Source organism: Neovison vison, chromosome 2, assembly GCF_020171115.1.
Source record: "Neovison vison isolate M4711 chromosome 2, ASM_NN_V1, whole genome shotgun sequence".
Taxonomy (NCBI): Eukaryota; Metazoa; Chordata; class Mammalia; order Carnivora; family Mustelidae; genus Neogale; species Neogale vison.
The window spans coordinates 88,906,309-88,921,729 of record NC_058092.1 but is presented as its reverse complement, the minus strand read 5'-3'; the positions used below and the strand labels follow the sequence as shown (position 1 = coordinate 88,921,729).

The following is a 15,421-nucleotide window of genomic DNA, read 5'->3' as shown; positions in this document are numbered from 1 at the left end:
CATATTTGTTAAGATGACTCCCTGAATTCTTAGAAATTCTTTTGACAAATAAGTCATCATGAGTTTTCTAAAATATAACATGGTATCAATTGTAGCTATATTATAATTATATAATTATATGTGATTTTTATACTTTTCTGAGCTTTTCAAGTTGATTACTTACAGCTTTTACCAAAAATTAATGAATTGTAAAAATACACACACACACACACACACACACAAAAAGAAATACACTTGGTTATTTCTCTGAGTATGTGTACTTATTTATTTCAAGTTTTATAATTTAGATTCAGCATGAATTGCAATAAATGGATCTTCAGCAGAGTTACTAATAGAAAAATGAGCATTTCCATCCCCAGAAACATAGATTTTAATTCCCGTACAATTGCCATCAATTTTATCTCCAGAAATAACATCACAATATGTGCCAGCAGGAAGACCAGTTTGCAAAGTTAAAGATAATGACCTGTAAAATAAAATTTAAGATTTAACTTGAATTTAGCACAATTAAAAGCAAGATTTCAGACTATCTCTAAAAGCTTAACTGTGTGCTGTAGAACTCTAAGCAGTCAAAGACTCAGTGAGAAGAAAATATCAAGACCTCTCTAGTAGATGTGAATAGTTTTCCAAGACTAAAAGTAATTTTACAGAAAGCTTAGCAATTTCTTAGTTAGCAGTAAATATTATCACAAAATTATGGCTGAGGAATATCAATGAAAATTTGAGTGAATTGTCACTCTTAGATAAAAGTACTTCTTGTGGTAAACATAAATATTTTAAATTTGTCCTCATCTAAACTTAATACTAATTACTTTCAATAATTTAAACTTGGTTATTTCTGCAAAAATCTTTCACAAGAGGAGAAAATGAATTTGGGCTGGAAATAAAAATAATTTAGCATTTTATGAAGAAGTATATGGTTTTAAATATAAAGCTCTCTCATAAATTTATTTTGCTTTTCCCATCCAAAAGACAGAAATTAAAGAAGAATTTAAGAAGCCATAGCTTCTTTTGGCAAGAAAGAGATATATTTGATTTATCTTTTTGTCAGTAAAATATAATGTAGGCTAAAATGAATTAAGCATGAGTGAAAGCTGGCCTTGGAATTGAGACATTTCAACTTCTTGCAAAGACATCTTCTAAGTCATAGTTCTATATATTAGGAAATCAATATAGTAGAGGCAAAGGATGTAAGTATAACCAATGAAAGTAAGAAGTAGTCTCAGAACAAAAATTGAAAATCTCCTGAAGTGAATCACTGACCAACCATAAGATACAGGTTCTTTATACATATGCTTTAAAAATATATATGATTTTTCAGAAAGGGAAGTTAAAAAAGAAGAAAAAAAAACAGATAGAAGAATACTTGAAAGAGAGAACTAAAAAAAGGCACTTCAAATTATTGAGGCAATAATTTTCCATTATTTAAAAAGGAAGAGGGGTTATTAGACAGTTCTAGTGATTTCACAACCTTTATATTAACTATTCTGCGTATTTTGTGTGGGGTGTATATGTGAGCCTATGTGTGTGCCTCATATATCTGCATGTAACAGGCAAGGATGCACATAAAATCACTCTACTTAGAACAGAGAACCTTATAAAGAAGAGATCAGAATAAAAGCCATCATCATTTTTCTTCTGATTTCTGTGGTTCTTAATCCACTAAGGAATTTTTCAGATATGAAAAAAGTAAATGTGCAAGAAGAGAAAGTAGTAAATCAAGAACATATTAGTATAAAATGTTATTTCTAATTGAGATCTGCTTACCAGTCATCATTGTTAAAGACAATGAATCCTCTGTTTCCTCTTCCAAAAGCTACTTGGTTGCTACCATTATCCCACCAGTTTGTAAAAGGTTGGCCATCAACTATATTACGGAACATAACCATGTTCCTAAAAGTATAATACCACATAAAATGCTGATGAATACATTAACAGTTTTATGAAATAAAATGTTAAGAATGTTTATTATTAGAAGACATCTCTAAATAAGAATGCCCACCTTATTTGACGCCATCGATGTTCACAGACCCAATCATTACCACAAGTAGTGTCTGGATTAATAGTAACTTCTTTAATTATCCCATTATTATTTGGTGGCCCAATCCAATCATTAACATCCTTAATAAAGAGAAAAAAAGAAAAAAAATTTAAAAGCCCTGACTTTTAACATTTCATGTATTTGTCTCTTTTCTCTCCAGAACACCAAACCTAATCTGTCTTGTGTCTCTGCATTGTCTTCATTTAGAATCTAAATCCCTTGGTATTTTTACAGTCTTTTACCAAGTCCTCACTACTGTCTCCCCAATTTTTCATTTTCTAGTGCCATATTTTAAAGGTAAGGTTTTTTTGCCCTTTTATTTTCTTTCCAAGGAATTGCCATGGAATTTTTTTTTTTAAAGATTTTATTTATTTATTTGAGAGAGAGAGACAGTGAGAGAGAGCACGAGCGAGAAGAAGGTCAGAGAGCGAAGCAGACTCCCCATGGAGCTGGGAGCCTGATGCGGGACTCGATCCCGCGACTCCAGGATCACGCCCTGAGCCGAAGGCAGTCGTCCAACCAACTGAGCCACCCAGGCGTCCCTGCCATGGAATTTTTTTAAACGATTTTTATTTATTTATTTGTCAGAGAGAGAGAGAGAGAGAGAGAGAGAGCGAACACAAGTGCACAAGCAGGCAGAGGCAGAGAGAGAAGGAGCCCGATGTGGGACTCGATCCCAGGACTCTGGAATTATGACCCAAGCTGAAGGCAGTGGCTTAACTGACTGAGCCACCCAGGTGTCCCTGCCATGGAGTTTTTAATAAATATCACTGTCAATAGTGCAATGATATTGAAGTGGCAAGGACTCCAGTGTCAGAAACAGCAGAATGGAAACAAAGATTCTATTACTATTAGTTAAGAAAACTTAGTTATACATATCTCCTCTGTGTCTAATTTTCTTCTGTAAAATGGGGATATTGTTTAGTTGCTATAAAATTTAAATAATACATACAAAAATGCCTTGAATATGATAAATTGCTAAATAAGCATTCATTTCCTTCATTCTTTCTTCTAGATAAATGTGTTAATCAATACTTCACAACATTCTTTATTAAATTGGCCAAAGTTTTAATATTGTGCTTTTCTGATTGGCACTTTTAATGATAGTCATAGAAAAAAAAATGGAAGAAACCAGGTAAATATCAGTCTGGTTTGTAGTGAAAAGTGTTTTTTACTTTAGGTATGAAGTTGCTATACAATGATGCATCTGAAATCTTCAGTTTAAAAATGTTATTTATTTATTTGAGAGAGGAACAGTGAGAGAGAACATGAGAAGGGAGAAGATCAGAGGGAGTAGCAGACTCCCAGTGGAGCAGGGAGCCTGATGCAGGACTCGATCCCAGGACTCTGGGATCATGACCTGAGCTGAAGGCAGTCGCTTAACCAACTGAGCCACCCAAGCACCCTGAAATCTTCGGTTTAAAAAAGAAAAAAAAAAATTCCACTAACTTTCCAAATACACTCATAATTTTATTTCTCAGTTCCCTTTTTAAAATTGCTATTCAGGGTGCCGGGGTGGCTCAGTGGGTTAAGCCTCTGCCTTCAGTTCAGGTCATGATCTCAGTGTCCTGGGATGGAGCCCATATTGGGCTCTCTGCTCCGCAGGGAGCCTGCTTCCCCCTTTCTCTCTCTGCCTGCCTCTCTGCCTACATGTGATCTCTGCCTGTCAAATAAATAAATAAATTCTTTAAAAATAAATAAATAAAATTGCTATTTAATATCCTCTATTACCTCAAATATTTTTCTCATCTTTACATTTCCCAAAATAGTTTGCAAATTTCTCCTCTTTAATATATTTTAAAATATCCTCCTCTATATTTTCTTTCCTCTTAAAAGATACTTTCCCTGTTTAATCCCAATTCAATTTAATAATTTCTTTGGATTCCATACAACTTTTTTTTCAAAGTATTTAAAAATATATATTGTTTATATTATGGGCAGGTACTGTTTTAAGTTCTTTACAAGTGTTAACTTATCCTTATATCAACCCTATGAAGTAGGTACTTATAAAAAGTGCATATTTTCCTTACTATATCCTTATTTTTTTTCTTTCTTTTTTTTCACTATACCCTTACTTTTAAGTGCTTCTTTGGGGTGAGTGTATTTCTCACTCATATTTTGTCATATTTCTGATATTGCTTGAATACTCTCACAATAAAGACCATGATTTTTAATTCTTTAATATCTACTGCATTACTAACAGTGTCCTATATCAGGTTTACATGTCAATATTTGATAAATAGTAAATATAATAGCATTATGTACAATTACAACAAAATTCCATTCCCTTCCTTGAGAAAAATATATTTTGGATAACACCAAAACTTACTTTTCCATTTTCAAAGTACCTTGGCCAACGGAAGCTTGACATTACTCGTGTAAATCCATATGGATGAGCAAGCATAAATCCAACTCCCATTTTGTACAGTCTGAAGGTTACAAAATGGTATTATCATAGAAGAAAATATTTTTAGCATCATTAAAAGGTAAGTTAAAAAAAGGGGGGGTGCTTTATTACCTACCTAGAGTCCCAGAATGTAAGAATAGATGCTCCTCCAGCTCCATGTCCTCGCTGATTGTCATGGTTATCAACAAAGACAAGTGCCCTATCAGATGGCATAAAACCCCATCCTTCTCCCCAGTTCCTATTAAAACACACACAAAGATATGTATTCTTTCCCAATAGCTTTAGGGTAACCCAAATGTGTAGTTCTTTTGGTATAGCAGGCCCAAATGAAATTTTCTAATTAAAATGATTATTCTATAGGAGTTTTTTAAAAATATATAAACAATATACAGATACATTATACATTCCATGTATGTATAAATGTATGAATTACTTGTATTACATTCACATTACAGTTATAAGATTTTTGTTATAAAAAAGTCATTTTAGAGATTTTAGTACATTATAACTTAGATAAAACTTCAGAATGATCAATATCCATATGATATCATACAGAATAGAAAACTGGATTAAAAGTAGGTTTCAATATTATATTGTTATAATGTAAATATTCTAATATTTGAAAATAATTGATAATATATGTAAATAATTTTATATAAAATATGTAAATAAGTATATGTAAATTAAAAATAGTCACCTTGTAAGTACTTCATAAATGATGCAATCATTTTAACAATAACGTGGCCTTCACATACTATATGCAAACATGAGTCAAATATAGTATCTCTAGGGTATGTTTTGGGTTTCTAGATACCCTCATGATTGACATTCTTAATAATAAAGATGATAAATTGGAGTGTGGGGAACTATAACCCTCATTACTAGTAACTGAATCCTTAAAAGTTCTAAATAAGTTCCAAAGCTAACTCAGATTGGGATAATAAGACTAATACATCTTTGAAATAATTTAAAAGACAAATTATATTTCATTTACTTTAAGTAAGCCATCTTCTCTCCATTCCACTTGCGCAGAACTGTGCCTAGTTTTGCACCATACTTGAATTCTGTCACACGGCCATTTCCAAAGTACTCCTCACTTTTAATTGGCTCACCACCCAGATCAATTACCTAGTAGAAATATAGGGAAATATCATTTTATTTTTTTAACTTTTTTTTACCCCTAAAAATATTTATTGCCCTAAATTGAAACACTAAAATCAAGTTCATCCTTTTTTAAAAAAATATTTTCTTCAGGTCTACTGGTTTGTTTTTTGTTTTTTTTTTTAAATATCATTTTAAATCAGAACTTTAAAGACATTTAACCAACAAGGTACTATTATATAGAAAATGGCTTGAAACTATTTATATTATTTGAAAAAGTGTAAATGGATTTCCCTAAAAAAAGATTCTTTTTTTGTGCTAAATTATATGCTACAATATTTAAAAAATAATATAACAAGGTGAACTGTTGGCCTGCGAGAATGTTGTTGTAATTTTAGTCTTGCACATAACGATAATAAAAAGGCTTGCATTTCTATAGCACTTGATATAGGGTTCACAACATTTGTAAGTGCTTGACTATGTTAACTCATTAATATTTAGACAAAAGTATAATGATTATCATCCCTTTTTTTCATGTGAAAAAAAATGTTGCACAGAGAGGTTAATCAATTTGCCTAAGTGAACACAGATGATAGTGCTAAAGCCAGGATTGTAAACTCAGATATACTGGCTCAAAAAAACCACTGTAATATTATCTGTCTTTTCTAATGGTCTCTGGGGAGATGGTAAAAGACACAGATGTCTGCAGCCTCAATAAATTCTCTGCAGTTCCATAAAACGTGTTGTGATAAAGAGGTAGGTGTTAGATACTGTCTCACTAAAAGAGGTTCAAGAAAACTCTTCTATATAAATGATTTAGCCCATAAACAACTGAAATTGTATTAATTAAATCTATCACTTATTTTATTTTTTAAAATTTATTTTATATTTTTTTGTTTATTTGTCAGACAGAGAGCACAAGTAGGTAGAGCAGCAGGCAGAGGGAGAGGGAGAAGCAGGCTCTCCAGAGAGCAGTGAGCCTGCCGGGCTTGATCCCAGGAGCCTGGGATCATGATCTGAGCCAAAGGCAGCCACTTAACCGACTGAGCCACCCAGGCACTCCTATCACTTATTTTCTACTGAATTAAATTATATTATTTCATATACACATGAAATACGGATACATATATATATTAGTGTACCTCCTGGTAAATGAAAGGTTTACTTCCTTCAGAGAACCACTTTGTATTTAGATTATGCAGCTTATCCAAAATTGCCTTCATGTCTCCAGGCCACATGTGCTTAGAAGCATCAATTCTGAACCCTGCTACACCAATGTCAATGAGGCGGTTCAGATATTCAGCGATTGTGGAACGCACATAATCTTTCTCTAGTGCAAGATCAAGAAGACCAACCAGACGACAATCTCTGACCTATTAAAGTAAACATTTTGTGAGCGATACATAAAACATCACCTTTACCTGGGAAACCATTTGATTATGCATTCATTTATTCATTAACAGATATTTCTGTAGTGTCTTCCTTGCATTAGGAACTGGAGATACACTCTAGTAGGGACATACCTTTGAAATATTTTCAAAGTATATTTTCAAAGTATAAAAATGGAGTATATAGGAAATAAAGTAGATGAGCTTTTTGATTGGGACAAATTAAATTGGGAAAAATGTTTTACATATCAATTCAAGTTTCTTACTTTTAAAGAGTCATAGTTGGAATCCTATTTTCCTAAGGAATCCAGGCCAGTATTTAAAATGAAGATCAATAAACTATATGTAGATAATTAAAGGCACAGATAGCTCTTTATTTAGATCACTGTGGGTTTTTTTCTTTAATTACCTGATAAGGATCATTATAGTTCTCAATATCTCCACTTCCAGTTTTACATTTACCATCATTAAAATCCCAACCAGAGAATGGGACTGCTGGAAAATCTCTATATCCAGGGTTGAAGTAACTTCCACAAGTACTGCTCGTTCCTGCACCTACACCATTCCCACACATATGATTAATTACAGCATCCACATAAATATGGACCTGAAAAACAAAGTTTTTATTTCAGTTTGACTTATACAGAGGTAATAATCTATGGTATTACTGACTGAAGTTTATGGTATGTTAATCACACTCCAAAATAGGTCTTTGTTATTTTTTAACTTCTCTTCTTAGTAAATCAAAAATCAAGAGTGAAGGGAAATTAATGGGAACTGAATACCTATCTGCTTTCTATCATCTTGGTAAAATTCTTATATATGTGATAAAATTATAGAACTGAAACTACCATAACTATGAAAAAATGCAGCCTTTTTTGGGGGGAGGTAAGAATCAGCTGAGATGCAAAGAGTAGTGGTCTTTGAAATTTCCATGCATCATCCTAAGAAAGAAGCAGATAGCCTTTATTATTTATTAAGCATCTGAAGGTAAATATTGTCTCTCATGCTCCTTGCCAAAAAGAATATAATTATTTACCATCAAAAACCCTATGTGAAAGAAGACCCAGGAATTATAGGTGGAGATACAAGTCACACAAAAATTACAGCAAATATCACGAGAATTTCCAATTCTTAACTAGAAAAGTATTCCCCAGAAATCTGTATAGTTTTAGAACTAAAAGTTGATACTTGCTTTATAAATAAGTTCATTTTAAACTTTGACTTAAATTTCTTTAGTACACAAATAGCACATATACAAAAATTCACAAAAGCTGAACATAAGGTAATAATTAAATTTCAGTTATAGCTTAAGTGTAAAGTAAAATAAAAAATAAATATGGAAAACGTTTTCTTCAAAACAAGCAGGAGAGAGGAGAAATTATTTTCCTAAATATTTTTAAAGGATAATTTACTTTAATTCACTTACACCAACATTGTTACATCTAGTCACCATGTCTTTGAATTCATCTTCATTTCCTGATCTTGTGCATAACTTGTAGCTAACTGGTTGATATCTTTCCCACCAAGGTCTTGAAGGGTTATTAATCACAACATTTTCATTGGGTGGAGAGATCTACAAATAAAAAATCACAATAAGTATCAAATTATGGGTTACTTTATATCACTGGGTACTCTAGAGACAATAATCTAAAATAATTTCTTAATCTTTGCATATACAGCTACATTTTTAACAAACACATGAAAATATTAACAACATATTGGAAACGTCCTGCTGAAGAAGGATTATATCAGAAACAAAATATAACGTTGCCAACAATACTAAACTTTTTTCTTCCTCAGTAAAACCTTTCAGCTTCACAGATTCAGATCATGATAGCCATTTACTATAAGCATAGCAAACCACAATTAATACTGTGAACAATACCCACCTGAACCCCTCCAAATCCTCTTGGAGCTAAGTATCGCTCACATTCAAGAGCAATGTCAATCCAGCGCCACTCAAACAGATGGACAATAGTTGTCCGTCCAGGTTTGGTATTTGGGGCATACTGAGCCCAGCAGAACCCAATGACTGAAAGCAACAGAAAGACCTTCATTTTGCTTTGAAGTTGCCAGCATTCCTTCCAGCATGTATTTATCTTCCTGTAAGAAACATGTTTTACTAAGTAAATGTTAACATGAATAAACACATAGAGAAAGTGTTTATTCAAAATCAGAAAAAAATTATCAATGATAATATTAACAGGTGAAGAATATCTATAAACAACCTACCAGGAAAACAATCTAAATGACCTTTTAGAACTTAATGTTTTCCTTACTGAGGGAATATTAACCTTTTTAAACATCTGGCATAAAAACAGACACATAGACCAGTGGAACAGAGTAGAGAGCCCTGATATGGACCCTCAACTCTATGGTCAATTAATCTTCGACAAAACAGGAAAAAATATACAGTGGAAAAAAGACAGTCTCTTCAATAAATGGTGCTGGGAAAACTGGACAGCTATATGAAGAAGAATGAAACTCGACCATTCTCTTACACCGTACACAAAGATCAACTCAAAATGGATAAAAGACCTCAATGTGAGACAGGAATCTATCAGAATCTTAGAGGAGAACATAGGCAGTAATCTCTTTGATATCAGCCACAGCAACTTCTTTCAAGATACGTCTCCAAAGGCAAAGGAAACAAAAGCGAAAATAAACTTCTGGGACTTCATCAAAATCAAAAGCTTCTGCACAGCAAAGGAAACAGTCAAAAAAACAAAGAGGCAACCCACGGAATGGGAGAAGATATTTGCAAATGACAGTACAGACAAAAGGTTGATATCCAGGATCTATAATGAACTCCTCAAACTCAACCCACATGAAACAGACAAACACATCAAAAAATGGGCAGAAGATATGAACAGACACTTCTCCAATCAAGACATACAAATGGCTATCAGACACATGAAAAAATGCTCATCATCATTAGCCCTCAGGGAGATTCAAATTAAAACCACATTGAGATATCACCTTACACCAGTTAGAATGGCCAAAATTAACAAAACAGGAAACAACATGTGTTGGAGAGGATGTGGAGAAAGGGGAACCCTCTTACACTGTTGGTGGGAATGCAAGTTGGTGCAGCCTCTTTGGAGAACAGTGTGGAGATTCCTCAAGAAATTAAAAATAGAGCTTCCCTACGACCCTGCAATTGCACTCCTGGGTATTTACCCCAAAGATACAGATGTCGTGAAAAGAAGGGCCATCTGTACCCCAATGTTTATAGCAGCAATGGCCACAGTCACCAAACTATGGAAAGAACCAAGATGCCCTTCAACGGATGAATGGATAAGGAAGATGTGGTCCATATACACTATGGAGTATTATGCCTCCATCAGAAAGGACGAATATCCAACTTTTGTAGCAACATGGACGGGACTGGAAGAAATTATGCTGAGTGAAATCAGTCAAGCAGAGAGAGTCAATTATCATATGGTTTCACTCATTTGTGGAGCATAACCAATAGCATGGAGGACAAGGGGCGTTAGAGAGGAGTAGGGAATTTGGGTAAATTGGAAGGGGAGGTGAACCATGAGAGACTATGGACTCTGAAAAACAGTCTGAGGGGTTTGAAGTGGTGGGGGGGTGGGAGGTTGGGGTACCAGGTGGTGGGTATCATAGAGGGCACAGCTTGCATGGAGCACTGGGTGTGGTGAAAAAATAATGAATACTGTTTTTCTGAAAATAAATAAATTGGGGGAAAAAAAAGATTTAAGAAACTATTTGGAAGTTGAATGCCCATGAATTGAGGAAACAGACCCTTTCCCCAACTCCATCAAATAAGATGCTTAATGCAATGCCTATAGCAGTAGAATGTTTTGTTTTTTTCTCCCTTTGGCTAAATCTCTCTCTCTCTCTCACTCACTGTCTTTTTTTAAAAGATTTTATTTATTTCTTTGACAGAGAGAGAGAGAGACAGCTAGAGCAGTCACACAAGCAGGGGGAGTGGGAGAGAGAAAGCAGGTTTCCCGCTGAGGAGGGAGCCCGATGTGGGGCTCGATCCCAGGACCCCGGGATCATGATCTGAGCCAAAGGCAGACACCTAACGATGGAGCCACCCAGGCAGCCCAAGCTAAATATCTCTTATACCTGATAGGACATTAAATTGATGAATTCAATCCCATTTTTTTTTCTTACTATAAGTAAAAACCTATAAAAGAGAATAATAGGATGGGGAAAACTTAAACCATTTATCCAATAAGCACTTTGCTTAAACTGAATGCTGCTTTTTGCTTAAGCATGTGGATGATTTTCAGGATACAGTGATGAATAAGACAGGATTCTTATTCTGAAGAAGCTTACATTCTACTGAGGAAAGAAAATATATGAATGCTCAACATTACTCACAATCAGGGAAATACAAATCAAAACTATAACGAAGTATCACCTCACACCTGTCAGAATGGCTAAAATTAACAATACAAGAAACAAGAGGTGTTGGTGAAGAGATGGATTAAGAGGAACCCTCTTACACTGATGGTGGGAATAAAAACAGGTGTGACTACTGTGGGAAACAGTATGGCGCTTCCTCAAAAAATTATAAATAGAACTACCTTGTGATCCAGCAATTGCACTAGTAGGTATTTACCCAAAGGATACAAAAATATAGATTCAAAGGAGTCCATGAACCCCTTTGTTGATAGCAGCATTATCAATAACAGCCAAACTATGGAAAAAGCCCAAATGTCCATTGACTGATGAAAGGATAAAGAAGTGGTGTGTGTGTGTGTGTGTGTGTGTGTGTGTGTGTAATGGAATATTAACCATAAAAAAGAATGAAATCATGCCATTTGCAACAATGTGGATGGAACTAGAATGTATTATGCTAAGTGAAATAAGTCAAGCAGAGAAAGACAATTATCATATGGTTTCACTCATATGTGGACCATAAGGAATAGCACAGAGGACCAAAGGGGAAAGGAGGGAAAACGGAATGGGAAGAAATCAGAGACAGAGACAAACCATGAGAGACTCTGGACTCTGGGAAGCAAAGGAGAGAGGGTTACAGAGGAAAGAGGGTTTGGGGAAAGGGATACCCGGTGATGGGTATTAAGGAGAGCACATGCAGTGATGAGCACTGGGTGTTATACAACTAATGAATCATTGGCTCACTGAACATAATGGGGGAGGAGGAAAATTAAATAAGATAAAAACAAAAAGGAAGGCAAACCATATGGACTATATAGATAAAGAGAACAAACTGAGGGTTGCTGGAGGGGAGATTTGTGGGGAATGGGCTAAATGGGTGATGGGTTTGAAAGAGAAAACTTGTAGGATGAGCACTAGGTGTTATATGTAAGTGATGAATCACTAAATTCTGCTCTTGAAACCAATACTACACTATATGTTTACTAACTTGGAATTTAAATAAAATTTAAAAAATGAAATCTTGCCACTTGCAATAACATGGATGGACCTAGAATTTATCATGCTAAGCAAAATAAGTCAGTCAGAGAAAGACAAATATATTATTTCACTCATATGTGGAATTTAAGAAATAAAACAGATGGTGCACCTGGGTGGTTCAGTCAGTTAAACATCCACCATCGATCCCAGAGTTCTGAAATCAACTCTCACATTGGGCTACCTGCTCAGTGGGGAGTCTGCTTGTCCCTCTCCCTCTGCCCCTCACCTCCACTACTGCTCTCTCTCTCTTGCTCTGCACTCTTTCTCAAATAAATAAATAAATAAAATCTTTAAAAATAAAATAAAATAAATTTTAAGAAAGAGGGCGCCTGGGTGGCTAAGTGGGTTAAGCCTCTGCCTTTGGCTCAGGTCATGATCTCAGGGACTGAGTCCCGCATTGAGCTCTCTGCTTGGCAGGGAACCTGCTTCCTCCTCTCTCTCTCTCTCTCTCTCTGCCTGCCTATCTGCCTACTTGTGATCTCTCTGTCAAATAAATAAATAAAATCTTAAAAAAATAAAAAGAAACAAAACCTATGAACATGGGAGGGGAAAAAAAGAGGAGAGAGGGAAACAAACCATAAGAAACTCTTAATAATAGAGAACAAAGTAAGGGTTGAGGGAAGGAGGTGGGTGTGGGATGGGCTAGATGGATGATAGGCACTTGTTAGGAGGGCCCTATGGAGTGCCCTTAAGGAGTGTCCCTAAGGAGGGCACTTGTTATAATGAGCACTGGGTGTTGTATGTAAGTGATAAACCACTTAATTCTACTCCTGAAACCAATTTTGCACTATATGTGATCTAACTAGAATTTATATAAAAAGCTGAAAAAAGAAAAAGGAATTAAAAAAAGAAAATATATGAATTAATAATAATAATAATAAACAACTGAAGATAAGTTCAATAATTTCAATAAGAACAAGTATGAATTAACAGTAATAAAATAGAAAATGACTTTGTCATCAAGGTATTTTAATAGTCAGGAAGTCAGGAAGATTTTTCTGTGGAAATGATTTTCATCTAGGATTTGACAGATAAGAAGGAGCCAGTCATTTGAAGATGAGAGAAAGAACAATCTAGAGGAAAATACAACAGAAAAATCCCAAGGAAAGAAAAAAAACAAAGTGACATTAAAAAAAAAAAGTAGCTAAGCAATGTGTAATAAAGTGAAGGGTAAACTGATACAAGGTCTATTAGGCCAGATCATTTAGGACCTTGTAGAATATAATGAGAAAGTCTTTGAGTCTGTCAAAAGCAGAGCGAAGAAAGTTTGGTATATTTGAAAAGAAAATCACACTTGCTGTCATGAAGAAATTGGATTATGTGAAGATAAGAGTAGAGATAAGGAGATCAGTTGCAATTTTTTGGTGATCTGGGAAAGAGGGGAGTGGCTTGGACTAAGGGCACTGACAGGATATAATTCAGAGACAGAAAGGCAATAGGTTTATGGATATAGTAGAGCTGAAGAATGAGGGAAAGAGAAAAAATATAGAAAGGTATTTGGCGATATCATTCATTAAGATGAGGAAAAGCAAGGAAGTACCACTTTTAAGGAAGGGTTATGCAGAACACTATGGTCCATAATTACTCCTCTATCAACCCTAATGCTTTCCTTTGGTCCTTCTTCTAACCCACCATGTAAACACAATTTGTCTTACTTTCTTAGTTCAAGTTGTTAAAATAAAATTATTTTAACATATAAAATGTGTTTTATCTGCTAAAACATATAACTGGTGGCTTAAACAACAAATATTTATTTCTCATAGATCTGGAGGCTGGGAAGCCTGAAATCAAAATGTCAGCAGTTCCAGTGTCTGGTGAGACACAGATAGCCATTTTCTCCTGTATCTTTACATGGTGGAGAACTGAGAGGGCTCCAGTCTCTTTCTCTTCTTATAAGGACACCGATCCCATCATGGGAGTCCACTCTCATGCCTTCATCTAAACCTAATTACTTCTAAAAGGCCCCACAGCCTTATACCATTGCACTGGAAGTTAGGGTTTCAACATGTAAATTTTGGAGGAAAGGAGACATAAATGTGCAGACCCTAACACTTATCCATTGCAAAACTAAAATTCCCTCACATTTCACAAACAATTTCATTGCTCCATGATTTTCCAAATATCACCTTCCAACATCCTTATGTACTTAACCAACATCCTTGTGTACTTAACAACTATTCTTTCTTCCAGATGCAGCTGAAGTAGCGTCTTTTGAAGCTTATCCTGATATTTCCAGGCATAGTTAATAACTGCTCTGTATGATAACTTTTTAACTTATATGACATTATTAAGCTATATTTGATTTATATTATAAATATACTATAGATAGCTAAGCATTTACATGCTCATCATTCTACATCAAACTTCTTAAAGGTAGACCTTCTACCTAATATTCTTAGAAACTAACAAAACACATAGCATAATGTCTTATATAATCAATAAATTTTTGTAACATAAGACTCTAAATTCCAGAGACACCTGGGTGGCTCAGTTGGTTAAACATCTGCCTTTGTCATGATCCCAGGATCCTGGGATTGAGTCCCACATCTGGCTCCTTGCTCTCCCTCTACCTTTGCCCCTTCTCCTGCTTGTGCTTGCGTTCTCTCTCTCTGTGTCAAAATAAATAAGTAAAGTCTTAAAATAAAAAAAAAAGACTAAATTTCAGGCATTGTATAAAATTCTGGCATAACATGGGTGATGTCCTCAATGATTTTCCAAAGTGTCAGAAATTATGTGATACAATCTAATCTTTGTAAAACCTTTGTACACATGAAGGAACTAATGCCAGATAAACTGAATTGTCTAGGCTCATATGGTAAATAGAGCCAGTGATTTGACAATAGATTCTACCACAAATCAGCATTCTCTGTATTACACCAATGGTTATAATAGAATTCTAGAGGTGTAATGTCCAATATCATAGCCACAGGCAATATTTGGCTACTGAGATCCTAAAATGCTAGTCTGAATGGAGATGTGCTATAAGTGTAAAATACACTCCAAATTTTGAAAAATTAGTATTAGAAATTAGTGTAAAAAATAATTTTATGCCATTTATGTTGAAAT

General features: G+C 34.6%; 1 protein-coding gene across 3 annotated transcripts in view; it reads right to left on the bottom strand.

Annotated features, from left to right (window-relative positions):
- Window positions 1-245: 245 nt before the first annotated feature.
- LOC122900257 (pancreatic alpha-amylase) overlaps window positions 246-15,421 on the bottom strand; it is a 42,652-nt gene continuing 27,476 nt past the window's right edge. For all 3 annotated transcript variants that reach the window (XM_044238787.1, XM_044238786.1, XM_044238788.1), the window contains 10 exons: window positions 8,830-9,043; window positions 8,367-8,513; window positions 7,347-7,544; window positions 6,692-6,922; window positions 5,443-5,576; window positions 4,564-4,686; window positions 4,371-4,470; window positions 2,003-2,121; window positions 1,768-1,893; window positions 246-466 (listed from right to left, as the gene is read on the bottom strand). In XM_044238787.1, coding sequence (XP_044094722.1) covers window positions 277-466; window positions 1,768-1,893; window positions 2,003-2,121; window positions 4,371-4,470; window positions 4,564-4,686; window positions 5,443-5,576; window positions 6,692-6,922; window positions 7,347-7,544; window positions 8,367-8,513; window positions 8,830-9,043 — 1,582 coding nt within the window. In that variant the 3' untranslated portion in view covers window positions 246-276. The remainder of the gene's footprint in view (window positions 467-1,767; window positions 1,894-2,002; window positions 2,122-4,370; window positions 4,471-4,563; window positions 4,687-5,442; window positions 5,577-6,691; window positions 6,923-7,346; window positions 7,545-8,366; window positions 8,514-8,829; window positions 9,044-15,421) is intronic.